The 27,547-nt window shown below is 39.2% G+C and overlaps 1 protein-coding gene and 1 non-coding gene across 5 annotated transcripts; both read left to right on the top strand.

Annotated features, from left to right (window-relative positions):
- Positions 1 to 1,210: 1,210 nt before the first annotated feature.
- TRNAY-GUA (transfer RNA tyrosine (anticodon GUA)) lies at positions 1,211 to 1,300 on the top strand. Its single transcript is given in 2 exon segments — positions 1,211 to 1,247; positions 1,265 to 1,300. It is a non-coding gene; the product is annotated as a tRNA-Tyr (tRNA).
- Positions 1,301 to 1,777: 477 nt separating this feature from the next.
- MYBL1 (MYB proto-oncogene like 1) lies at positions 1,778 to 26,553 on the top strand. 4 transcript variants are annotated; one of them, XM_031604890.2, is made up of 16 exons: positions 1,778 to 2,155; positions 5,423 to 5,528; positions 5,640 to 5,711; positions 8,537 to 8,629; positions 9,645 to 9,865; positions 11,497 to 11,686; positions 11,908 to 11,982; positions 13,403 to 13,507; positions 14,638 to 14,871; positions 15,187 to 15,555; positions 15,991 to 16,133; positions 16,556 to 16,649; positions 18,320 to 18,436; positions 18,523 to 18,627; positions 21,936 to 22,115; positions 23,905 to 26,553. In XM_031604890.2, exons 1-16 carry the CDS (start codon positions 1,956 to 1,958, stop codon positions 24,031 to 24,033), a joined length of 2,433 nt encoding a protein of 810 aa, XP_031460750.2. In that variant the 5' UTR covers positions 1,778 to 1,955; the 3' UTR covers positions 24,034 to 26,553. The 4 variants fall into 4 exon arrangements, with proteins under 4 accessions (XP_031460750.2, XP_031460748.2, XP_031460749.2 ...); XM_031604888.2 differs by having other exon boundaries at positions 1,779 to 2,155; positions 5,426 to 5,528; positions 16,535 to 16,649; XM_031604889.2 differs by having other exon boundaries at positions 1,779 to 2,155; positions 13,406 to 13,507; positions 16,535 to 16,649.
- The last annotated feature ends 994 nt before the right edge of the window (positions 26,554 to 27,547 follow it).

Below are 27,547 nucleotides of genomic sequence, written 5' to 3'. Positions count from 1 at the left end.
CTACAATAAACATTCAGGAACCGAGCAAATACCACTGACAAGTATCTTCAAATGCCAACTCCAGAAATGCCCTACTCATTGTTGCAGCAAGATGCTCCATGGTTTGTCAGCTCAGTAACTCCCAACCCATAGCCTTAATGCTGGTGATGATGCTCATTTCTCCTAAAAGCTGTGCAGAGTTCATGTTTTTGTAAATGCAGCCACAAGAGGATGTGGTGAGATGTTTGGGGTGCTTCCTTTTTTAATATATAAGTGGGTAGTGGTTAGAGCAGCTACCCAACAAGTGGGATGGCTGGGTATGATTGAACCCGCATCTCTCAGTTCTCTCTTCTCAAGTGCATGTGGAACCACAGGGCATCAGTGTTTCAGAGGAGGAAAAATCAGGAAGGCAGAGGGTTGTCCTTGTACTTGGGGTGGGGACTGTGCTCCTCATGGGGCTGCCAAGGGCTGCTCCTCTATCCCTACCTCGATCCATCATCGGTCAGCAGCAGAGGGGACGCTTTGGAAGTGGGAACCTCACTGCTTCCTCTCTAGGAACAGACACTGCCTGCATTTTTACTTGCTCTTGGGGGAAAAAAAAAAGAACCATTATACACCTGGTTTGCCCCACACAGCTTTAGGAAGAGGATGAAGGGTGTTTCTGGCCCACCTCGTGCATACCCACTCGTGCAGGAGGTGCCCAGGGCCCTGTGCAGCAGATGGATATTTAAGAACCAGAGGTTTTGTAGGTCTCAGTGACAATCTCTTGCCAGGCCTGTGAGGTGCAGATGCCTCCAGGACCAGTCAGCCCTGGGGGTATTGTAACACTGTGTTTTGGGATGCAGGAGTTTTTTCTGGTGAGTGATTGTCTCCAAGCAGTGCCTGCCTGTAGCAACACCTCACAGCTGGGGAATGCTGTGGGGTTAGGATCTCTCCCTTTAAATTTTCACGGCTGTGGGCTGCGTGTGCCATGAGAAAGCACAGGTTGGCAAAGCGCGCGAGCTTGGTAAGTATGTGCGATATTGCATGGCTTTTCACTTTTTTGGGTGACAACTGCTTCTCCTGTGGTGCATGAAAAGCACTATTTAGTATTAATAATAATAATAAAGCGCTCTCCAAAAGCAGCGTACTAGCCGGCCCCAAAACCTCTCCACAAGAAATGAGGGCGGCAGGCCGTGTTCCGTCGAGCCCGCCAAGCTGTGAGGGGCGGAACGGCAACCGCTGCCAGTTCCCTTCGATAGCTCAGCTGGTAGAGCGGAGGACTGTAGAGGCGCCGCCCGCGGGAATCCTTAGGTCGCTGGTTCGATTCCGGCTCGAAGGAGGCTTGATTTTTGCCCCGCAAGGCCGCGACGGTTTTTTTCCCTCTCGAGAGCGGTTAACCGCCTCCGCTGCCCCGCGGGGGCTGCACTGGCCGCGTCCGCGCGGGGCGGGCGTTACCAGACGGCGGCGGCGGCCGGCCGCCTCGCGGCCCGGTTACGCGCCCGCACCGCCGCTCCTCCATCCCCCCCCACCCCCGCCTCGGGCTGGCGCGAGGATTCGCGCGGCCCCGCCTCCCCCTGGCCCCGCCCGCGCCCGTGTCGCGTGCGGCGGCGGCAGCCAATGGGGCGGCAGTCCGCCTGCGCAGATTCAAACGGTGGCTCGGGAAGGAGGCTGGGCGCGAGATTCGGCAGCACCGACCGAGCCCGCCGCGAGTGTGGTGGTGGCGGCGCAGCCGGGGCCGCGGGGGGGGCTGGCTGGCTGGCGGCGGCGGGCGGGCGGGCGGGCGGGCGGGGCGGGGTGAGGCGAAGAGAAACCGGGCGGCGGCGGGTCGGGGCGGGAAGGCACCGCCGCAGCACCGCGGCGGCTCTGACAGGAGGGGGGCGGCGGGCGGGAGAGGGGCCGCTGCGCGCCCCGTCCTTGCGGGCAGGGCCCGGCCGAGCCATGCCTGACGCGCCCGGGCCGGGCCGGGGCTGAGGGCGGCCGGCAGCGCGCTGCGGATGCCGCGGAGTTCCGCGGGCGGGAGGGAACCGTCCCGGGAACTCGAAGCCTCCTTCGGCCGCCGCTGCCCCTCTCCTCCCCCCGCCCGGCCCGAGCTCGGCGGTTGCGGGGCGAGGAGCTCGGGCGGGGACTGGGGCGCTCCGCTGCCCTGGCGGCCCCCCCTATGCTGCGACCCGAGGATGGCCAAGAGACCGCGCAGGTGAGTGCGCGGCGCCGCCCGGCCCGGAGCGCTGCCGGGAGCCGTCCCCGCCTCCCCCTCCCTCCCCGCGCCGGGTGCCGCCCCCCTCCCCGCGCAGGTGCCCCCTGCCTGCCCCCCCTGCAGCGCCCCCTCCCCCGCACAGCCGCCCTGGGCGCTGCCCCGGCGGGCATCCCCTCGTGCTGGGGCAGAAAGCGTCCTCGGGTGCTTTTTCGCAGCCCGAAGCCTTCCCGGGGGGGAGCTTTCCTTGGGGGCTTCGGCAGCGGCCGCAGATGGCTCTGATACGTTTGTTGTTTACTGATATGGAGATGGGTGTGTCTTCGCTTTGAATTCAAACGTGGGTCTGGCAGAAGTACTTTACTGCTCCTGTCCTAAATAGAAAATCGCTTTTTGAAAAAGTGATAAAACGACGTAAAAGGAGAACGAGGGCCGGGAGAGGAAAGGATGCTCAGTGAGCAGCGGCAGTTATGTGTGCGCGCTACCCGGGGCTGCTGCAGTGCTCCCGTGGAGCTGGTGCCGTTCTCAAAGTCGCAGATAGTTTCTCTGGCAGATACTTTTCTTCTGAAAAACCGCAGCTGAACCAAGAAAGCGATACCTTGGAGTACTTGCTGTGTAAGGAGCAATGGCGCACTGCAGGCTTTGATGGCAGAGCCTTGGGTCTGCAGGAGCCAGGTCAGGGAGTGTTTTTGTTGCTTGTAGCAGGCGTTCTGTAGCAAGGTACCTTCAGCTGCACTCCTGCAAACTGCAGTTTCATCTTTACAAAGCTTCAGCTTGTACTCTCTGTCAGGAGCGTGAAGGGCTTTGATGTCACAACAGAAAATAAAACTAGCTGTGGTAGCAGAGGAGCCTCTGGTTAGAGACCTGTAGCTCCAGAAGAGCGCTGTGGCAGTGAATGGTGATGATAAAGCCCAGAGGAAAAAAAAAAAAAGTGTAGTTCTGAGTTCCATAAGGTGGTTTCAAGGTCATTGGCTGAAGTGTGATGTGAAAAGAAACTATAATTTTTTTGCACCAAATGGAATGAAGTTTAATTTTCTTAAACTACAACTGGTTCTTTGGTTGGATTTTTTCTTTTCTTTTTTTTTTTTTTTTTTGTTGGGAAGTAGTTTTATTGTTTCTTTAAAGTAAGAATTACCAAATAAAAGAAGTCTCAAGGTAAAAGATGTTTAAAGGCGGCCTGCACATAGCTCATGGAATGCTTCATTGTTTTGGTTACTCATTTGATGGAAGTTGGTGGCTGCGTTCTATCCATGCCATGTTTAAGTCCGCTTTCACAGCTGCTGTGAGTTGCCAGATGTTCGATCGTTCATCTTTGGAAAATCTTTTGTCCTCAGCTGGAATCACAGCAATCCCCAAACGTCCCTCTGTGTTGGTTTTATAATCCTGTGTCCCGCTCAGCACAAGACCAATGATGCAGCAGCTCCCTGTGCCGAGCCAGGTGTAGGTGAGCTCACTGCCTGCAGAGTGCACTGGCTCCAGAACTGCGGGTGCAGGGCTTTCAGCTACCTTTAGCTCCATTTTTTTAATTATTATATTTTAACTATTTTTAAATCTGCGTGGCTTTTCATATAACCTGAGACTCGGTTCTTGATTGATCGCTCTTGGTTGTTGTGTACCGGTTGAGCGGGGAGGTGCTGTTGACAGTGGACTGAACTGCAAGGCCAAATCTTTGGTTATAAGTAGATTGTATGGTATGAAATAGGATTATAATACCAAGGTATGCTCCTGAAGTTGGTCAAGAGCCTGTGGGGAAAAAAGAGGGGAAAAAAAGAAAAAAGCAACAAGATCTTCCTTTTTTTTTTTTTTTATGTTGTTGCTCCTAAACCCTGTTTTCTTAAGTCCTAAGATAATTAATGGAAAACTCTTATAATCGTTTTTATTTAAATGGACTTCCAGCTTTTTATTCAAGAGGTGTGAATAAGGATATTAATCTTTAGACAAGCTGACTGTGTTTTATTGTCTGCACAAAGTTTCTTAAAACTTGCCTCATGGTGTTAAGTCAGGAAAATCTTCCTGAGGGATACAGCATAGGGTGTAGAAGCCGTGTTGAATGCTCTGGCTTTGCGGGAGTTGGGCACGTCCTGTCCTGTAGTAATGCTTTCGGGTAAGCAGTGTTCTTCTTAAATGGCTGTGTGCTCATGTTAGCTGCAGAGAAGGTGTTCACTCCATGTGAAGTAACTGACGACACACTTGGCTGGTCTATGGGCTGTTGGGTGAACTGTGGGTTCTAGAAATTAATTCAGAGCTCTGCCATCTAATAGTTCTTAGGACACCAGCATAGGCTTGCTTCATTTCTGAGAAGGGATTTATTTATCTTTGATTGGGGGTTGGGAAGGGAGGAGGCAAGAATAAATTTCTCAACTGAGAAGAAAAACTTAGTTCTGAATATGGAGTTGCGATATTGTGCTTTATATTGATAACAAAATGGGTGAAACTTAAAATGCAGTGTGAAACTCACTATAATTAAGTGTGTCTCCTCTGTGTCTTTGCTGTAACTAATGCAGAGGAGCTGCCCTTCCTGCTGCTAGGCCTAGGTTTCCTCACTTGTTTAAATTAGTGCTGTCTAGCATGAATCACTGACGTGTCAGTTTAAGTGTTGTTTCCATGAAGCGTTTCCCTGTGCTTCCTATTTGAAAGGCTTTGTTTATCAAGGCTGTGAGGTATGGATTTCTCCAGTAGATGGAGCATGACCTACGTGGAGCTGCAAACATTACCAGGTTTCCCGCCCCTTTGACTCTTTCCCCAGGGGATCAGTGCATACACTGTACTGATCTCTTGCTGCGGTGTTTCTGTCTTCAAAGCTGTGTTTTGTATCTGTAACACTGAGGCGATACTCAAGGCAGGAGACCACTTAAAAACTCAAGCTGAGGCTGAATTCTTTGGTATCCTTGTTGTGTTTGTTGCAGGAATTACGGTGGTGGACCATGAATGGATTTTTTCAGACTAGTGATCCTTTTAATTTCATGCTTTTTATTCTGAAATAAAGATTCACAAATGTGTTATGAAAAGATGATCTTAACAGCTTTTGCTTTAAACCTACATCTTCACTTAGAAGGAATTATGTCTGTATCCTGGTATATGACCTGGAAGTTCAAACTAATTTTGTTCCTTTGACATAGTGATTATGAAGTTGCTACTAGAGGCAGGTCTTATGTTCACGAGAACTTCATTTGTTATGTTAGGATATGTAATGATTATGGAGAAAACTACAAGTAGTTAGAGTAAATTAGTTAGAGTTGTCTATTTCCAACTTCTTCACTCTCTTGTACTCAGCAGTGAAGAAGATGATGACTTTCAATACGCAGATCATGACTATGAAGTCTCACAGCAAAGAAGCTTGAAGAAGATATGTAACAGGGTGAAATGGACACGTGATGAGGTGATTTTTGCATGATTTCCTTCATATTTCATATTGGTTATATATTGAAAATTGTTATTCTTTAGTATTGGGGTAGCTTATAATACTTATTGTCTGAGATTGTCTTAACAGGATGAAAAGCTGAAGAAGCTGGTGGAACAAAATGGTACAGACGATTGGGCTTTCATTGCTAGTCACCTACAAGTAAGTTGAATTTTTATTTCACTTAAGTTTCCTTCTGATCTTCGTTTACTTTGATCATATGTTTAGTTTGGAGCTGAGGTGAAACAAACCAGAAAAGCCTAGCGTATATATTTGAAAGGATGCTTGTAATTTGGACTTGAATTCTAGCTCAGACATCAGGAAACATGGGGCTCGAATGATGAACTGAAATGACTTAAGTCATCGATTTTAAAAAAAAAAAAAAGTATGTTTTTTCATTTAAATTCACACTTGGTATTTGCTTTCATTATAGAATATATTCTAATTTTCCATGGGTTGTTTCCCTAGTGGTGATTGCATCTACACTTCACTATTTGCTTGTGAAGCAGGTAGGAAAGTGGATTGCACCTGGAAGATGCTTCAAAGGAGCAGGATTGATTCCCTAGCACTTTAGGAAATGGTATTTGTACATTTCTGTTTTTATTTTTCGTTGCTGCTGTTACAGGGATGTCAGCTTCCCTATTAAATGTAAATCTCTCCACTCAGTGATATCTTCAGTTGCTACTAATGGAACCTTAGCACATTTCTTGAAAGTTTACTATTATAATTTTTTAAATGTTCTGTTCTGGCAGTCAACTGGAATGAGTAAAGGAGCTGTCAATTCAATTGCTAAATGACTCATCAGCTGTATGAGCTGCACTGGTAGAAAAAGCTTTCAACAAAATGGATGATGTTCTTTTTATTCTGATTAAATTTTGTAGAAATACATAATATAAAAACATGGTTAGAATTTATTAATGCTAAAATAACTACCAAGAAGTGGTACAGAGTATTCAAATATTAGAAACCTAAAAATCAATACCCTGTTTTTGGTTCCTATAACGTTGAGTGGGATGATACGGTTGCATGAAACTCCAGTGTGAATAGGTAAAAGTAAAGCTGAACTCAAAATACTTTAACACCTCTTTTTCTCATAGTATTTATGCAGTGTGCTTCTACAGACTTTTTCTCAGATGGCAAAGATCTTGAGCTTATGTTTATAAGCTTAAGGCTTACAAATATAAGAAATAGTGAATTACTTATAAACTTCTTAAATGTACATTGTCCCCTACCAAAAAAAAACAAACAAAAAACACACAGCAAAATGAGTGAAGGGCAGAAGACAGGGATAATATCAAACACTGGCACCATTTTTTTTATACCAATCTATAAGCACAGCATGGAGTTGCATCTTGATTTCATAAAAAGTTTTGCAGCTGAAAAAAAATGCTTCTTGAGACAGACAGCTGTTGTTCAGCTGTGTTCAAGTGAGGCTGAAAAAAGGTTCCTCAGCTATTATGGGAAACATACATGGAGGATCTGACTGTCCATAACAGAACTACATCATCTGGTCTGAGCCTCCTGCTCAAGCACAGTCAGCTGGGGCAAGTCCAGGGCAGCCAGCCCTGACTGGCTGTATTCAGTGAGGTCTTAAATATCTCCATGGATGGAGACTCCACAGCCTCTCCAGGCAACCTGTTGCTATGTTCAAATTACAATGCCAAATAATAGGGATTGGCATGAGTAGCACTTTGTTACTGATGCTCTTTCTCTAGAAAGACCAGCTGAGTTACCAGCATGTTTTTAGAACTATTTCATTTTTGTTCTGGGCACAAATAAACCTTCCCTTCTATTCTGCCCAAATAAAAGTGAAGAATGCTGAAAGGTGACTCTCAAGGGGGAGAAAATACAACCTGTGTTTGCTCTCCCTCAATTTACTGTGAGTAAAGCAGACAACCTGAAATGACTTTATCTCACCGTATGTCTTGCTTCTCTACTTCAAATGTGGTGATTTCAGAAACTGAAGGTAAGAATACTACAAGGCTCCAACTTCAAAATTTTTCTCCCACTGAAGATGGGAACAACTAGCATATATTGAAAGTCTATCTTTTACAGCTCATCTTTGCTGGCAAATGAGGTGTTTATAATAATTAATTTCAGCGTGCTTTTAAACCAACAATGTCTATTTGTGATTAACTTGAAATTATTATGGTAATTTTAGATCTAATGGTGCCTTTTGTGGTCTGCAAACTGCCTCTTGTTTAACTTTTTGTTAGCATGGTAATGCTTTGAAATCAGTACTTGCTATCCAGCAGCTTGCACTGAAGGCAGCAAATTACTGTGTCCTAGCATCATAAAAGGCATGCTCCTGTATTGTACTGGATCAGGCTCTTATCTGTATATTTCTAGGGATCTAGCCAACATCCTGGTAATCCCAAATTTTCTTGCAGGTGCTTTTCAGGAGGTGAAGTGAAATCTTCTCTTTCATAACTGGGAACAATATTTCAAAAGATCTTTAGTGAAGCTACAGAAAAGCACCATCTGTCCTGATCAGAAAAAGCCATGTTGTTTAATTAGTGTGTTAGCTAAACTTGATATAAATCTCTTTTCCTTGATGCTGTAGTGAAAAATTGAGAATGCATACATTTGAGGGTTAGAAAAATATTTTCTTGAAAGAAGTAGTATATCTTTGATCAGTAGCCTATATGGGGAAAAACATTAATGTCAAAAGCATGTAAATTGCTTAAAGTTCAGAAAAGGTGTGGAGTAGGATGAAATAACTAAGTTTTTCTTTAAAGGAAAGTAAGTTGTTAACTCAGTTACCAAATAAGACCATTGCAATCAGATTAGAACTTCATGTAAAGTTGCTTTTTTTAATCCTTTTTTCCAGAAATGTTCTTGCAATGAAGAAATAATAAGGGAGAACTTTTAAAAATTTATCTAGATTTTTATTTAATTTGAAATAAGCTTAGAGTTCTGGCTAACTAATGTTTATTGTCTTGTGTGTTATTTAAAAGTTTATCAACTGCACTGGTCTTTTATTTCAGAACCGTTCAGATTTCCAGTGCCAGCATCGATGGCAGAAGGTACTAAACCCAGAATTGATTAAAGGTCCTTGGACTAAAGAAGAAGATCAGAGGGTAATGAGCACTGATTGATACTGTACTTTTTTACTATAATAAAATTAACATATGACTGCTAAAAGTGTTTACCTCTTTCTTAGGCTTCAACCCCACACATGATGTCTCGTACATCATGTGACATAGTGAATTACATTGCACTATGCTGTTTGTGAAGGAAAAAAATGCAGCTGCTCTTAAGCAGATGGAGTGTCTGGTCTACTCAAGTGTTTCATTTCCCTTTGCTCAGGCTGCTAGCTGAACTCTAGCTCACTGTGCAGAAGAGATCTCCTTATGGCATCAAAGATCTCATTTACATCTTCTGTTTCTCAAACCCACCATACTTAAAGGGATTGGGGCTGAGGGAAATTTTTTCATGCTCTGCTATTAAAGAAGCTAATAATGGTGTATTGGATTCCTTTTCCACACTTCCATTAATCTACACTGCAGCTTCTTGCCTGCAAAACCTAGCCTCCCCTTAGAGAGATGCACTTTCAGCTTTCACATACTGTATTTTAAATTGACTGCTTATTCCCACTGTTTAAAACTAGCATTTGTCAAATATGACCTGCCTAATCCATTATTTAACAGTTTTCATTAGTCTTTTTAAGGAAAAACTTTGAATATATTTTAAAAGCAAACAACACAACCAAAAGACTGTAGAAATGGCTTGGGAGTGAAAATTATTTTTTTCATACTGATGCTTTTGAAAAAGATTGAACCAGACATCTTCACAGCATCGTTTTTCAAATTTTTCAATATCAGTTTATGCAATGGATGATAGGAATTCTGTAGCTTCCAAACATTTGTTTTCATCAGTATGCAATTACATTCTAAACCCAGTGAATTTGGAGTTAATAAATAATTTTAAAAAATTAAGCCCATTTTACTGTCTACTTCCTTAGGTCTTATGTTTTATCAAATTGACTATTATAATCCTTTTCTAAAATGGGACTTCACCTGTTTTCTCTTCTTTTTTTTGATAGTAAATGTTAGGATTTGAAATTATAACTATATACTTCCATCTGTGTTCCAGGTTATTGAATTAGTTCAAAAGTATGGTCCAAAGCGCTGGTCTCTAATTGCAAAACACCTGAAAGGAAGAATAGGCAAACAGTGCAGAGAGAGGTGGCATAACCATCTCAACCCTGAGGTAAAAAAGTCTTCATGGACAGAAGAAGAAGACAGAGTAATCTATGAAGCTCACAAGCGTTTGGGAAACCGATGGGCTGAAATAGCAAAGCTGCTTCCCGGAAGGTGCTTTTCAACTCTATTTATGTTAGCTATTGCAATATGAAAAGCAGTCATTAGAAACTTCTTTTCAATGTGATTTGCTTGTCAGAGTTAATCTGCTGTTACATTTCTATCTTGATAAATAGTGAAATCTGTATCATTGAAGATTTTTGCATATGATTATATATTTTTAAAAAGCCAGAAAATCAGATAAGGACTTCTAGCACCCTGCAGGATTCTTTCAAAATCCTTCTGACCACTTATAATTCTTCTGATTTCAAAAAACCAAAAAACCTTTTGCAGAGCTGAAGAGAATACCTGCAGATAACAGTGGAAGAATGCGTTAACATCCTATGACTCAATACCAAAGTCTTTTTCCTTAAGATTTTGTGCAACATTTGCGTAGTGTGAAGCTTGTTGATCACTCTATAGTCTCCAAGTTAAGAATTAATTTTATGGATTGTTCTCAGCTTTCAAGTGTGATTGCCAACTTACATGCTTGTAGAAAACAAGATTTCAGTGTATTAAAAACTTTAATGAAATAAAATTTTAGCCTTGTACTGTTAATAATTCAATGTTATGCTTCTCTCTCTGAATGTAGCGTGTGTGTTCAGAAGTAACTTTCTAGCTGTGCATAGGGAATGTTGCCACCTGTTCTGTTAGGAGAAAGAGTCCTTTGTAATATATGTCTAGAAGTTTTTACACTCTGATTAAGCACTGAAATCACAAATTTGGAGGAATGGGAATGCATTGAATCTGAATAGAATTTCAGGGGGGGAGGGTGAGTTTATAAGGACAGAGGCATTCCTAATTTAGTCAATCCACTGAAAGCAAATCCAAGATGGAACTCATCGCTGTAGACAAATAGGCCTGGGAGACTGTTGAAGAATCTAACAGTAGTGCAGTGAAAAGGAGGAATGCATCTTGGAGCTGAGCTCATGTGAAGGATGCAACTTACAGCCAGTTTTTTTATGCATACCTCTTTAATGCTAGTAGTAATGGTACTAGTATTTTAGACCATCCTCAACTTTTGCCTTGTATTAAGCGATTTCACTACACTTGTCAAGTTGTGGGCCTTTCCTTGCCATAGGAGTGGCAGTAGGTATTCATCTTTGGCCATGCCTGCTTTCCCTGTACAAGGTGACATTACCAGGCATTGGCACTTTCTTCCACGAAGCTGCACACACAGATTTAGTGCTGTGAATGCATGCTTCATTTAAGAAAAGATAAGTTTGAATGACAAGAGCACTCTGGGTGGTATTTATCATACTGCAGGACAGTAGGCCAAGTGTCTTAGCTTGAAGTTCTGCAAATTCAGTAACATAGGGTATAGATGGTCTAGTGATAGAAGTTGATCCAAAGATTTGAGGTTCTCACCTATAGTAGTTACCAGAAACAAAGCCTTCTCTTTTGCTACTTGTAATATCCTGCAGCCTCAAAATTAAGTGGAAGGAAGTTCTGGAAAAAGCAGCTTTCTAGTAGTTCTTTGGAAAATACCCAACACGCTTGTAATAGAACTTCCAATCTCCAAACTTACTAGAGCTTCTAGATTTGAGACTTTGGATTAACTTATGTGTGCAGACCGTGTGATCAATGCTGTATTTTAAACATTCTGAGATATGGAAACCAGTTATTGTTGTGCACTTTCATTTTAGGACTGATAATTCAATTAAAAATCACTGGAATTCAACAATGCGAAGAAAGGTGGAACAGGAAGGATATCTACAAGATGGTACAAAGTCTAGTTCTGAAAGAACTGGTTCATCCACACTTCCGCAAAAGCCTTGTGTGACTATGGAACACTTGCACACTCAGAATCAATTTTACATCCCTGTTCAGACACATGTAAGTTCTACATTCAGAATAATAAGTGTTTCCGAGTTTCAAATTGTTTATTTGGTTTGGAACTAGAAACTCATCTGTGAGAGTGAAGATCTATTAAATGTTTTTGTGATGTTGTGGTAAGTTAGGATTTCTAAACTATAGTGAATATTTTATGTATGATAAAATAGAACTAATTTTATAGACTTCTTTTAAGGGTATTTAAAATGATTTGTGTCTTTTAGATTCCAGTGTACCAGTATGCCTCACCAGAAGACAGCTGTGTAGAACATGCTTCTGCATCTGCCAACTTAGTTCAGGTAAATTGTTACTGGGTATTGTAGATGAAGAGAGTGTACTATGTATTGTACTGTAAAACAAGGAGTAAACACGTAACTTCAAACTATCTCTAAGTCTTTATTCATCTAAATTTATGTATGTTCCTCTGCAAGTAGATCTTCTGACTTGATTTGTAGTTCGAGGTAGAAAAAAAAGGAGCTGTCTTTATAGATACCAGTGCTGAAAGTGAGCTTGTTTGCTTTAGTCTCTTTTCTCTCCTTGGGAGAGCTTTATAAGGTGACAATGAAGGGTATAAGAAGTTAATTCTGTATGTAGTATGTTAATAGAACAGTTGTGCTCAATTCTGACAGAAGTATGGCTTTAATCCTAATTATTACCTAAATATTTAGGTTAAAATTGTAACGTGTAAGAATTATCTGTCTCCTGTGATATTTAAAGACATGATCTGTGAGTTGAAGGTGCTGTTTTGCAGCATTCTAAATACCAAAGTATTGAGAAACTGTCAGTTTAAAAAACAAAAACAATACAAAACAAAAGCAGAGAGGGAAAACAACCGGTGTATCTTTTTGCTTGTTGTTATACTCATTTACTGCCAATATATTTGAAATTGCTCGTGTACTGCAGACTAGATGGATTGGACTAGACTATCTACAGAGGTCCCTTTCAACCCCTTCTATTCTGTGATCTGGGCTTATAGCATAACTTCCTGGAAGAGTTTTTGTGAATTTGAAATTAGTAAAACAATAACTTTGACAATGGGAAAAAAAAATATTTTGCTTGTGCTAGGTGCGTTAAAGTCGTTCTGCAGGACTCCATGCCTAATCTTAAGTTTCCTTGAGCAGTTAACCTGCTTTATACTGAATTTTCTTTGCTGATCTCAGTATGAGAATACAAATCGTAACAAAGCTTTGCGCAGCATCTGACGCTGGATTGTTCTATGAAGAAATAAATAATTTTCTGCTCCTTTAAGTCCTCCAACAAGTTAACATTTCTGGTAGTTTCTGATTGCCTATATACTTTGTCAGCAAATGTTGATTTGAAATGCTTTCCTACACGGTGAGGAAAAAAACAAATTATTCAAAATTGTAGAAAATGTGTGAAAACACAAACACATCTACAAAGATGGCAATATTGTTACCTCTGTGAAAGATGAAACAGAGTGACTTTTAGTTTAAAAGTGCTGTACTTAGCATTTATAGATTATCTTAGAAGCCATATTAGAATAGTAACTTGTGTAATATAACATCAGATCCTTCTCCTGTAAATTTCTAGACTTGTTTTGCTTGCACATGAGTACCGTGTTACCAGATATGATTCAGTTGGTACAGCTTTGTTCCAGCAGATTGCTGGTAAAAATGTAGCTAAAATATAATGTGGAATCCTTCCTGTGGAAGGGTGTAAAGGTGGAAAAAGTAATGTCTTCTTTCTTAAATTTTTCAGCAGTCATTTATTGATGATGATCCTGACAAAGAAAAGAAAATAAAGGAACTTGAGTTGCTGCTCATGTCAGCAGAGAACGAAATCAGAAGAAAACGATTATCATCTGTAAGGATTGTACATTTCTATAAATATTTCAGTAGACTTTACTGAGACTAATCTTCAGAAATGTAGACATGAATTTGCATTTTTTTTGACCTTTTAAAATGGAAGCTGTCGATCAGTTGTAAAACAAAGTCTATATATTGAATTGAGGCAAAACACAGTATTCTAAACTGTAAAAGCAGCAGAAATATGACCTGCAGTTTGACAGTTGTTCCTAATTTAAGAACCACAATTTTAATCCCTTTCAAAAGTTAGCACATGCTTGTTCATGTCCCTGCAATTCAGTTCTGTAAATCAGCAATGTCAATCAGCTGTTTGACAGAAAAGTAAAAGATGCATTATTATTATATTTCTGTCAAACTTTTGGGTGTGTTTGCAGTACTTAATATCCATATTTAGACATGTCAAGCTATATATAAATTTGCACTGGACAAAACTTTCATGAACTTCAATTGAGAGTGAGAAGCTTGCAGGTGATAGACATTTCCTCAAGAACAAAGGGCTGTGAGCAACATCAGATACCTAAAGAACTTACTGATCACTAATTATTTTACAGGCGAACCTCTGTTTTTATGTAGTAGTTATTCCTGGCATTCTCTTGAAATGGTGTAATGTTCTGCTTGTACAGTAGAATAAACTTTTCTTCTAGATTTTAGTCCAAACAAAAATCTGTTTCTTGAGCACTAAGCAATGTACTAAAATAGGGTAACCACTTAGAAGGTAAGCGAGTTATTAGTGTAGAGTCTTCATTAAAAATCTCTTATACTGGGAGAATTTAATCTTCTAGAGTTTCTGATCTTAAAAGGAATCTTGTTCTTTACTGAAAATGAATTTATATTTAGGTGATGTTGAAAAAACAGGAAACTTGCATCGCAGATGGCTTCCAATACATTCCTTAATTATCAATGTATAAGACAAGAATGAGAGTTGAGATAAAAATCTGACAAAGTTTGAGAATGTTTAGTGTGTTAACTAACTGCATTACTTTGAACAGATAACTAGTGTTTGAAAAAGTAAAATTAATAGTTATGTTTAGTCTTTCCACATTCAACTATTTTTCTTCCTTGCTTAACGATTGACTTTGCTCAACTTCTAAGCTGAATAAGCTCAAAACATTTTTTCAAACCTTTTAGCAAGCTGGAAGCTTACCTACCTGGTCTGGAAGTTTTGTTATGGAAGACTGTGTACCTAATACACTAAATAGCCTTGGGGAACAAACAAGCGAGTTCTACAGCATTGATGAGACCCAGGGCACATCCGTTCAGCAGAATTCACCCACTAAGTATTTGGCAGTGGAAGCAAATGCAGTGTTATCATCTCTACAAACCATTCCTGAATTTGCAGAGACACTAGAGCTTATTGAATCAGTAAGTCCGTATTCATGCTATTTTTAAGAAAAGAAAGCGAAAAAGTTATTTAGGGACATCGGAGTGTAATTAGTATAAGATATTTTTGAAATTACCTTATACTGCACTTGGCTGTAGTTTCACTTATACTAAGTGATTTGTTTTATTGCTTGCTTTAAAATGTTTTGTGTTTTAGTCTTGTTTGTAAGGTACAGGGAGTGTAATTTTTCATTACATAAGCTGTGAGGGAAGAAAGTTGTAAGACTGGCTTTGTTGTTGTGAAATAATCTTAGATAAAACTGCTAGTGTTTGAGCGTTTTGTATCTTGCCTCATAGGATCCTTTAGCTTGGAGTGATGTCACCAGTTTTGACCTTTCCGAGGCTGTTGCATCTCCTGTCAAGCCAGCTCCATTAAAACTAATGCGGATTCAACACAACGAACGGGCTGCAGAGTGCCAGTTTAATGTCAGTGTCATGCTTGATGGCAAAAAACACAGTAGCGTCAGTGGTGAGGAAGAGGCGGTTTTTCCAACCACTCCAAATGTAACTAAATATAGCACTCCGCCTGCTATCTTAAGAAAGAAGAAGAGATTGCGTGTTGGGCAATCGCCAGTTAATGAACTGAATGATGGCTTGTGTAACGATGCCATCAATGTTGCACTAAAGCACACACCAGTGAAAACACTACCATTTTCTCCATCGCAGGTGAGTTTATTTTTAAATGCGGCTAAGCTAGGAAAACTACAGTGGCTGGGTTATAAATTACAAATGCTTTCTTCCCTAGTAGTGCATCGCAGCCTAAATATGTCCAAAGACTTCTTAAAACATGTGTTTCGGGTAGATCTATCAAGAAATGTTAAAATAACAGATTTCCTTTTGAAGTTTTGAAGACTGACTATTTCAGTGGGGGACTTGCAGCTCAGATCACCCTTAATCATGCAAGCAGTTGTAGATAAAGGCCTATTGTCTCTGGCATTAACAAGCAGTAGGGATTTTAAGAAGTTTCAGTGATAAATATGGCAAATATCTTGGTGTATAAATCAAAATCAGTTTGTTGGGGTTTCTCAGTGAAAACCCTTCTGATACACATACAGATTTTAATGCTTGATACAGTGATCCCTTTGTCCTTTGTTTGCTTAGTTTTTCAACACTTGCTCTGGAAATGAACAATTTAACCTTGAAAATCCTGCATTTACGTCAACGCCAATCTGTGGGCAGAAAGTTCTCATTACGACTCCTCTACACAAGGAAACGACACCAACAGATCAAAAGGAAAATGCAGGGTAGGATTATTGCATTAAGCATCTCTTGGTGTTGCATAAATAAAAGCAAGTTTTTTCTATACGTTGAGAAATCATTCCATCTATAGACATGCTATAAATGATTTATAGAAGCTGCAACACTTAAGTGTTTGTATGCTAACATAAACTGGCCTTCTATTTAATTTAACAGTGACTTGTACTCAGTTAATTTTTTCCTTTTTTAAAAAGCAGAAATTAATTTCAATTTTTTATATAGCTAGGGTAATATTATTGTGATTGTAATGCTTAATGTTTAATGATAGTGATATCTATTGCGTGAATTAAGGTATTTTAAAATGTTTGGCTTGTAGATTCATTTTATGAAATTACTGTTGATAAAGTAAATATTTAAACACGTGTGAACAGTTTTCTATGTTTAATAGTTTTCGGACTCCCACAATTAGAAGATCTCTGTTGGGTTCAACACCAAGGACACCAACTCCTTTTAAAAATGCTTTGGCTGCTCAGGAAAAAAAATATGGCCCTCTCAAACTTACGGTATGTAATGACATAATTTATTTTCTTGTTATTTAAATTATAAATACTCTCTTATTTTTTAGACGTTGTAAGCCCTAGCGTGGTCTTTGTAAGCTTTTTCTAACAATGCTAATGTTTCAGTGAATTTCAGCACTATCCTGCAGGATTGCTAAACTGTAGATAAAACATTTCAGATTTTTTATGCTGGACAGACTGTGGACCTTCAGTGTAGTATGGAGGCATTGCCTTTTTGAATGGTGTTCAGTACCTGTAAATCTAGGAATACTGACAAAGACTAAAACATTGCTTCTACATTTGTCAGTTAATTTAAATTGATGTAGCCATGTTAACAGTGTGCCTCCTACTAGGTGGTAACATCAGTGTCTGAGAATTTAGTTTTAATACTTTAGCGTTCTGATTTTCAAAAAGAAGAATCATAAGTGAGAGACTGAATGGATGTGGGTTCTTCAGTCAGATAACCTACTGACAGCAATCTGGTGCAGGTGAATATGAACGACTTCTTTATTTCAAGCAATATTCACATTTAACTTGAAAAAATGTGCTATCTTTGGATCTTCTGGACCATGTAAGAGCTAAGTTGTTTTCTGGTTTTGGTTCTTCAACACTGTTAGAACTGAAACTTGATGTTTACCACAGCATGCTAGTATTCTGAGCTCTTTTGGATGGGAAGATGCTTAGAAGTGTTCTAACCCTTCTCAGGAGTTTACTTAAGTGAAACCTAGAATTTTCTTCATCCTAAAAACAAAACCTTAATTTAGCAATTTGTGACTCCTTTGATTCTTCTGGCAGTGACAGAAGACTTTTTTTTGCTTGACTATGAATAATGTTACATTTTTTTCAAGTAATCCAATTTTTGCTTCCTTCTTAACCTACTTTTGGTATGTTAATGCATAATAACTTTTGGAATTCAGTAGACACACGCTTTTCAAGTTCTGAAAAAATTCCAGCCAATGTATATTGACTACTTTTTTTGCAAACACAGAAGGTAGCTCAGACTTTGCCACAGGGCTTGGCACCATCTGTGTTACCCTATAGATTCACAGTCTCTCACTATGCAAATGGAGCGGTTTGGCATGACTGTTTCTGTCCACTGTTAACCTCCTGTTCAAAATCAAATTTTGAAGGCTTAAGGGAATTCTTCTCCTGTTGGTACACAAAGGAGCCATCTGTATGGCTTCTGTGAAATTCTGTACTGTACTGAAGACTATCGATGTCTTATTCAAAGATTTGTGTTAAGACTAACATAAATTCCTTTCCTAACAAGAGTCGTACTTCAATAATACAGTTTTTAGTATGTTTGTGTCCATACATGTGTGTACGTGTGTGTTTGTATGTACTTTGTATATATAAGGAGTTTGTATTCCTTTTGTTAATGAATAGCTGTTGCTAAAAATGTGAACAAATAGTTTGCATGTCGTCTTCAACGCTAACTTACTGAGTGGGTTTTGGGTTTTTTTTGGAGGCACTGTGTGCATGTATGTGTTTTATCTGGATAGAAATAACATGAAGTAACATGTATAGCCTTGAAATGTTGATCCTTAGTAACAGTAGCTTAAATTCTTTCTCTGCTATGTTTTGCAAGTTCGCTTATTTGGTAAAAGTAAAAAGTGGTAAAAACTAGCAGCTAATGGGCTTTCTGTATTTTCTCCTCTTCTTTTTAATTAACTTAGTCACAACCACTTGCCTTCTTGGAGGAAGACATTAGGGAAGTTTTGAAAGAGGAAACTGGAACAGATATATTTCTCAAGGAGGAAGATGACTCTGTGTATAAAAGCTGCAAGCAGGAGGTAACTTCATAATAATAATTTCAGCTAGACAGTAACAGCTTTTAAATAGTATTTTACAACCGTTCTCTACAAAACATTTATTGCAGCACAATTCTTCTAAAAAAGTCAGAAAATCACTGGTCCTGGATGCATGGGAAAAAGAAGAGCTTGGTGCCCAACTCTTCACAGAAGACAGTGGTTTGGATGTACAGGTAGGTATTAATATTAATGCAATATGAGTGTGGAATTGAATGTCTTTCTCTGTAGCAGCTACAAGAGTTTTTGGTTTGAGGTTAGATTCATAAATCTATGAAGTGAGAATCACTTTTATTTTGAAATATTACTTCAACTACTTAAGCAATACTTGAACATTGGGCTTCCATTTGTTAATTCTTCCTTTCAGGCATTCAGGGCACAGAAGCAGGAAATTCTGAGTGACGTGGATGCTTAGCAGTGTTTTGTAGCATAGCTGCTTTCCATGCTAGTTATCTGTAAACTTCACATATGGCACACTGAAGCTCTCTAAACAAGTAGATGATGTTTACAGCTGTGTTTTGCATGCTAGACATTCTGGTAGATGTGATATGAGAATACCTACTTGCATACTAGGCAGCACACTTTTCCTTTTCTCATTTAATATAATAGGAAATACAATAAGAAATATCAGCCATGTAGGAGATAAAGTTGGTGACATTTCTCTTCCTGAAACAATCTGAATACCTCTTCCTCAGTGATCAAGACATCAGAAGCTCAGATATAAGGCTTCCTTGGTCCCGCATTCCTTTAAAAAGTACCCTAATATTATTCCAATAGAATAACTAAATAGCTTAATCTTTCTGTGGGAAAACTAATATAAATATTATAATAATGCATGCAGGTGTTTAATTATGAGAGTAAACGTTTATGAATCTTGATCAGGTGTTAAGCCCTGTTTAAGTACCTAAAACAACATGTGCTTAAGACGTACCATTTTCTGATTATTGTAGCTGGTTTTCTCTAAATTCTCTTCTTAAATGCTTCAGGCTCCACCATAAGCGTTTGTGTCTATTAGGTCTTAGGTGCTCTGCCACCTAGTGGAAATTCTCTGCTTCCCCAAAAACATAGCTCTTAGTATTGCTCATAGCTGCAGTTGTTCAAAACAGAAATAAAATACTGAGTGTTCTTTTAGTAATGTCTTGTTACGGCATGCTGAATTGTCCTTCACTTATGCTCAGGTTATTAAGCTAAAAATGAGGTGCACCATGATGTACTGCTACAGTGGATTGGAGGAATCACTTTTCTTCCTTTTCCAGTGACAGACAGGTGCTGGTGTAGTAGGAGTGCTCTGCTAGGAGGAGAGATGCTAGTGATATTTAATTTTAAAATGTCTTAAGTGGGAATTGTGCCTCCATGGGGAGGTAAGCTAGGAGTTAGGTCCAAGGTAGAATAAATATACAAAGGTAGTTTAACACATTTTAATGTTGTGTTTTTGTAAGCAAACAAATACTTTTGTCACTGTTGTTCTCATCTAATTTTATTCTCTAAAACTGCTGTATACCTTTCTTCTGCTTTGCTGTAGTAAGCTGGATTTTTTTCTTTATTTCCAAAAATTCTGTTAGCATGTAGAACTCATCTGCGGAATGGTCAATCCAGTGCTTATTTCAGTTCTTAAAACAGTTCTTCCCTTGATACTAGTATGGCAGCAGAAGAAATTGAGCAGAGGAAGCAGGCAACCGGCATGGTTGAGCAGGGACCTGCAGCTTAAACTGAGGAAAAAGGGAGAAATGTACAGGAAGTGGGAACAGGGTTGTGTAGCCTGAGAAGAATGTAGGGGCATTGTCTGCATGTGTAGAGATAGGATTAGGAAAGCCAAGGCACGGATAGAGCTGAACTTGGCAAGAGATGTGAAAAATAATGAGAAGGGGTTCTACAGGTACATACGCAGGGGGAGACAGGCCAAGGAGATTGTTCCCTTTCTGATAGACGAGGACAGAGCAGTGACTTCTTCAAATATGGAAAAAGCAGAGGTGCTCAATAAGTGCTTTGCTTTGGTTGTCACTGGTGGTCAGGCTCCTCAAGTCTACCAGGACGCCAAACCTCTAGGGGTGTGGGTGAGAGGAGTGGATTGCATCCCACTGAAGCACTGGAACAAGTCCGAGTCTTCCCTATGAAACTAAATGTATGTAAGTCCCATGGGGCCAGATGATATCCATCTTGGGATTCTGAAAGAGATGGCTGGTGTGGTTTCTGAGCTTCTCTCCATCAAATTTGAAAAATCATGGCTGTCTGGAAAAAGGGAAACATTACTGTCATTTTTAAGAAAGGGAGAAAGGAAGACCCAGGCAGTAAAGGCCAGTGAGCCTCACCTCTGTGCCTGGGAAGATCATGGAGCAGATCCTCCTTGTTACCATGTTAAGGCACATACGAAACAAAGAGGTGATCTGAGACAGCCAGGATGGCCCTTTACCAATGGCAGATCTTGCCTGACCAATCTGGTGGCCTTCTGTGATGGAATGAGAGCACTGGTGGACAGGGGAAGGGCAACAGATGTCATCTACTTGGATTTCTGCAAAGACTTTGACATGGTCCCTCACCACATCTCTCTCTCTAAATTGGAGAGATATGGATTTGAAGGATGGACTGTTCAATGGATAAAGAAATGGTTGGCTGGTGCACCTCTCCTATAAAGAAAGTTTGAGGGAACCGGACTTATTTAGCTTGAAGAAGAGAAGGCTCTGGGGAGACCTCATTGTGGCCTTTCATACTTGAAGGGAGCAAACAAACAGGAGGGGGAACCGCTGTTTACATAGGTTGATAGTGATAGGACAAGGGGGAATGGTTTTAAACTGAGACAGGGGAGGTTTAGGTTAGATATTAGGAGGAAGTTTTTCACTCAGCGGGTGGTGATGTCCTTGAACAGGTTGCCCAAGGAGGTTGTGGATGCCCCATCCCTGCAGGCATTCAAGGCCAGGCTGGATGTGGCTCTGGGCAGCCTGGTCTGGTGGTTGGTGATCCTGCACATAGCAGGGGGGTTGAAACTAGATGATCATTGTGGTGCTTTTCAACCCAGGCCATTCTATGATTCCATGGACTGGATTTTTTTGATTTGCGTTTTTTTTTTTTGGGGGGGGGGTTGGTTTTTACTCTGATCTCCTTATCCTTACTTTCACAGGGCTTCAACTAGAACTGAATTACAAGCTTTTTTCTTCAGCATTGTTCTGTAGTTACTTGATAAAGTCTTGCTCTTAACAACATATCATCAGCTGTAGCATGGCTCCATATGGGATGGAGAAACTGTCTACTCAGTAATACTGAACTCATGCTGGGCGCTAATCATCAGAATTGACTATGAATCGTAGTGTACACCAAGCCAGTTCACTTACATAGTGTTCATCACTTTTCCTTTCAGCTTTTTTCTTAGGGACTATCTGATAGTATTTGCTTTGTTTACATTTTGACTTCTCTGATCACAGCAGTTGAATATTATTTTTATGAAATACTAATTACTATTTATGTTCCCTATCCTTTTTTTTATTTATAGTCAGAAAATGCATATACTACATCTTTATTAATGATACCATTGTTGGAAATACATGACAACAGATGTAACTTGACATCAGAAAACCAAGACACAAATTCATCAAACAAAGCAAATGCAGTAATTAAGAAGAAACTGAATGCATGTTCTTCAAAAAATGTCAAACTGGAGAAATCCCTTCAGGTCTGATTTCGAAGTATTCTTTTTGTTTGGTTAGCAGGTTAACTATTCAACAATTTCTTGCTCTTGTTTTTTTTGTTGTTGTTGTTTGTTTGTTTCTGTCTTGTTCTAATGTCTGTCTGGAACTGTTCTACTGAATAGTTCTTTCTAATTTTGGTCAGTGTTTCCATTATCCTTATTTTTCATAAGTTGGTCGTATGTCCACAGAGTGTTTATTCATACCTAAGTTCTTTAAATACAACCCAGATGTTCAAACCGAGTGTCTTCTAACATTTAAATGTGTATGCAGCATAAAACCAGGATAGCAGAGACTTACAAGATAGGTTCAAAGAAGTCAAGCACTAAGAAAGCTTGCAGCACTGACTTGCTGGAAACTAAATCTCCATAGCATCTAAGTTTCTTGGATTTGTCCAGTGTTCACTTCATAATAATTCCAGTGGGATTTGTTAAGCAGAGTTAATCCACAGGTTCTGTTTGGTAATTGTTCTTGTAGCGTGCCTGTTCTACAACCCTGTATTTTCCATACTGTTTAAACTGTTACTTAGCTCTGACAGTGGAACCTAGTTTTTGGGTGTGTGTTTTGACTACCAGTTTTCAGGAGAGATTCTCTTTGACCTGATTTGGCACCTATAGTTTTGTCCCATAGAAGTTAATGTATAGTTTTTCTGCCTTCTCAGAACATTTACTTATCTGAATAAATTCTAAAAGTTAAAAAATAGGAAGACAGGGCACTTAGAGCCTTATCTTCCATTTTTCACTTAGCCATTATAACAATGGTGTGTTTTTAAGTACAAAGACAACAATATTATTTGCTGATCCTTTTTAATGATGAGAAAGAATAAACTTCACATAACTGTGCGATTCCAAAAAAGATTAAATGCTGTGAATTGTACTAAAGGTCAATGTGTCTGCCTGGCTGAGAACTATGCACTTCAGAATGCTTGAAAGGGGACTCAGTCATACTGTACTCACCAGTATTCTCATTGAATCATCTTTCTCTTTTCTTTCCTTCCCCAGTGGAATTTAGTTTACTAAATTCTTCTAATCACAGGGGCCTTCCATGAATCAAGGTTATGCTAAATAAATAGTGAAATTCAAATGGCTGATTTTCTCTGTGATTTTAGATGAGTTTTTCTCCCTCCTGCACATATGAGAATCTTGAATACTTCCTTATGCTACAGTCTGCTACTGTCAGTTCTGATTTCGAGCTACTAGAAATCAGTTTGAGATTCAGTGACTCATGTAAATGTGCAGGATTTGCTTCCTGGAATAAGCAGGACAAGTGGCTTTTCCATTCATTATTTTTGCTTCTAATGCCTTTACCATGTCTGGCAGTCCTTGCACAGCTGTCAGCTCAGTTCATTTAAGTCCTTTACAGTATTTTTTTCAGCTGCCAAACTCTTTTGCCTTCCTTGATGTTACCCAGACAGCTGTCAATAATGCTTTTTGCTTCTTGTTGAGCTTAGCATATTTAAAGGAGAATATATCAAAAAAGACAACTTAATTAACTACCCTTTTGTGTTTCAATTGCTGAACAAATCTGTTTTTAAGAGCATTTTTTGGTATGTTATAGCTCACTGCTGGTGAGGTGGATTTATGGGAGAATGAAGGAACTTTGTCACAAGTTTTGGTATTGTCTTGCAGAAGACAAATCCTTCCCAGTGAAATACAGTATTGCTAGAATTTCATAATTCATTATACTCTAGAAGGCTACATGAGATTTGCTTAATTCTAAAGAAGAAATGTTTTTGTTAAAAGAATAATCTTTTAAATTGAATTTTGTTTTATGCAGCCAAATTATGAATGGGAAGCTGTTGTTTATGGAAAAACAGAAGACCAGCTTATCATGACTGAACAAGCAAGAAGATATCTGAACACATACACAGCTACCAGTAACACTTCAAGGGCTCTGATACTGTGATGGTCACTGCAACTGACAACCATCTCTTTCTATTGAAATGGATTCAGTGTTGAAGGAGATGCCAGCACAATACTTGTGAATTAAGTCTTTACTTTGAGACAGCATGCTAAGGGAAACCTTCAGACTTTCTTAAAGCTTCCTTTCTTTTCTTGACTGACAAAGAACGGACACAAAACTCCTGTATTCTCTACAAAGGGATAGTACAAACAGTTCTGCAATGCATTTCTTAAATATTAAAAAAGTAATACCTTTAAATACTATAAAGAATAGCAAAGAGCATTGCAGTACATACAGAATATACAGTTTTTAGGTCTATTTTTCATATTTATTTTTTTGACTTGCATTGCTTTTTTTCTGCTAGTGTATAGAGTAGGTTCATAGGTTGTTACTGGTTTCTGAATGAACGACATACATGACTGAATGTGCTTTTGCTTATGTAGCATTTTCCTAGTATGTAAAGAAACACAATGGAGAGGTGTATAAAGGAAGGATAGAAAGTTGCACTACTAATTTTTTGGTATGCTGCAAAACAGTGAAATTAACTACAGTGTTAAATATATTTATTTGCAAATGGTACTAGAAGTAGGCAGAGAGGGGTGAATTAGGTTTTAGTGTAAAGCATCAGTATTTTCTTCATAAATCTCAAAATGAGATGATTGTTGAATGTATTGTACAGTGTGTAGTAACAAGGAAAAATCTGTAAATTGGAAAGGAGTCTTTTTATAATTTATTTTCATTTTAAAGCTTAAATGTAGATATTTATATGTATGCAGGTTGTCTAGAAGCCAACGTTGTTTCCTGTTAAAACAGCAGAAACGAAAAAAGGACAAGTTTAAACCTTTAACCTTAAAGTATGGTATAGCAGAAGAATGACAGAGCTGAAGTGTACAAATCTATACTGTATGTTACATCTACATAAAGATTGCACTATACCCCTTAAATCATGTTGGTCTACAAAATAGTTACAAGGTATACCTGCAATATACAACTCTTCCCATACCTTGTTTTAATATATTTAGAAAAGAAGGCTATGGTCCGTTATGTGACCTAGAAGTACTTTGTCCTGCATAGGTACTAAAAACTAATGCATTTTATACCTTATTATTATTATTATTATTTTAAAGAAACTTGGCACCTTGGATCTCAAAACAGTTGTATCTGCACTTAAGTTTGACCATTATATACTTACTAAATGTTTGAAGAGCAAAGAACGTCTTTTATTTATGAAAATCTTGGTCCTTATTTAAAAGTATACAGGTCACAACAGTTGCTTTAGTTGCCTATTTTAGGTATTTGCACTTATTTTGTCTTTTTCTTTTTGAAGGAATGTTTGCATTTGGTTTTGTTGTAGAAATTTTTATGTAGTTAATTTCTAGCAAATGGCAATGGTGTGTTATCAACAAATACTGACAGGTAAATAGAATTGTACACTGTAGTTTTAGCTATTTATGATTCAAACACTCTTCCTCTCCACTCCCGGGTGTGCTGCTACAGATGGTGGCAGAATCGGCTTGCTGCTATGAGAGATGGAAAGAGCGAGCATCGTATGCACTGTACGTAAAATTACAAAAATGATGTCAGGTTCTCTAGTTAACTTAATGAGATCAACCAGTACTATGCAGGGTGTGGAAAGTATTCCTATCATTTTAATATCAAAGATGGTAGAGAATAATTTATTGGTGGGGAATTTTAACACATGATGAGTCGACACAAAGAAAGTAATTGGTTATTTAACTTTTTTAAACATCTCAGAGCTTATACAATCCTTATTTTTAAGAGTTTTTTATTTTATCTTAAATATTAAATATTCACCTGGCTATGATAGTAGTAGGCATAAACCTTTTTAACAGTTTTTAATTCAGACCAAAATTTTAAGGAGGAGGACAGAGGGGAATCCTATACCTGATGGGATCAGAAAAGATCCATCATGCCAAGATTACTCACCAGTGAGATCCAAGAGGAAGGAACTGGAATTCTTGGCAGTACTAGATTTAGTTGTACATTACCACAGTGGATTTAACAAAAACATTTTATGCTGGAGACTGCATTTAATTCTCCAAGGGCGAAAGAACTTTAAAGAGAACAAATATCCAGAACATGGATGATATATTTCAGCAGAAATGGTATCATAAAAGCTCCCTATTCTGAGATTAAGCATAGATTTATTATAAGTAGTATTCATTTGGTTTGGTATTGGTTGGATCATCTAGTTAACTCCTATTTTGTTTCTTTAGCAAGAAGGTTTTAATCTTTGATGTCGGGCATCTTTTATTATTTTTTGAATGTTGTGTGCATTTGCATTTCTTTCAGTTTGTAAGTAGACCACATGCAGCAGCCAAACTTGCATGAAAACTAAATACATATTACTCAATTACTTTTTTTTTGTTTTAAGGTTTGACATGATGTACAACAAACACCTTGTTTATCTTAGTTTTTGTTGTACTACAAACTTTTATGTAAGAGAATCTCACATACAAGGCAGACCATATTAATGTCAGAAATAAAGCATCTATGTACCAGGTTACTGTATGTCCCTTTTGTTTGAGAACTTAAATACTTGGTGCTGTTTAAAGCAACATTTATGCATGCACGTGATGCTGCAAGTCGCATAACATTTTCTGGATTGGGTCCAGAGAAACATGGATCACATGTACCATTGGGTTACACTGCAAGGTGGAGTCCTGTGGCAGTACATGCTTCAACCCAGACTACATGTAAGTCTCCTTGTATTTGGTTAATACTTTTTGTCTTTCAAGATTTCAACACAGATATTTACATAGGGGAGGCAGTCAGATGGATAAAGAATATTGTTAAAGCTTTTTTGCATTCCTACCATTTTGTATGGTAGAAATGATATTTTAGTGTATGTGTTTTGGTCTTGGAAGTTAAAAGCAAGTGTAAGTTGTATCATGTGATTTTTATTTTTATTTTTTAAATACAAATACATGTTAAACTGAATTAGACTTTATTTCTTCTTGGCTGTGGCTGTGCTAGCCAGATTGCTGTGTGAATATCCCACAGACCAGTCCATGTTTGCATGCTTGAAGTGTTCCATTGCTTGGGACACTGAGGTGGGCAGATTGTGCTCTTGTGGCTGGCAGAAATCAGGGTGAAGCACAGGTAGATGAGTGAAGACTCTCCATGGATGTGGCTGGCTAATCTGTTTTTCCTGTGACAGCTTTGATCAGTGGAAAAAATGAGAGCCCAATTGCCAGAAAGCCAAACGTGGAATAAACTACAACCTATGTTTGACTATACAAAGACTCTGGGAGCTTTACTCAAAGGCTTGGTTTTATTTAGAAGAAGTGGTCTTTAGGGAATTGATTAGTTTGAATGAGCCCAATTCCTACTACTATTAGTCTGGTTGTACACAAGAATAATTGCACTTGAGCTGTGCCAAATCAGAACTGATCCAATGTTGTGACTGATAAAGCTTCATGAAATGAGACTTCTAACACTGGACATTGGCATGACCATAGCTGCACCATATATGTGACCAAGGTCCAACACAACA

Source organism: Phasianus colchicus, chromosome 3, assembly GCF_987193195.1.
Source record: "Phasianus colchicus chromosome 3, bPhaCol1.hap1.1, whole genome shotgun sequence".
Lineage (NCBI taxonomy): Eukaryota > Metazoa > Chordata > Aves > Galliformes > Phasianidae > Phasianus > Phasianus colchicus.
Note: the sequence above shows the minus strand (reverse complement) of the source record. Positions and strands in the feature narration are given on the sequence as shown.

Bases quoted from the DNA above. Each gene is read 5' to 3' on its own strand.
- MYBL1 (XM_031604887.2), top strand. From the start codon at position 1,956: ATGCCGCGGAGTTCCGCGGGCGGGAGGGAACCGTCCCGGGAACTCGAA. The intron at 13,508-14,637 runs GTAAGGATTGTA...CAAACCTTTTAG, and splicing joins GAAGAAAACGATTATCATCT to CAAGCTGGAAGCTTACCTAC. The intron at 14,872-15,186 runs GTAAGTCCGTAT...CTTGCCTCATAG, and splicing joins CACTAGAGCTTATTGAATCA to GATCCTTTAGCTTGGAGTGA.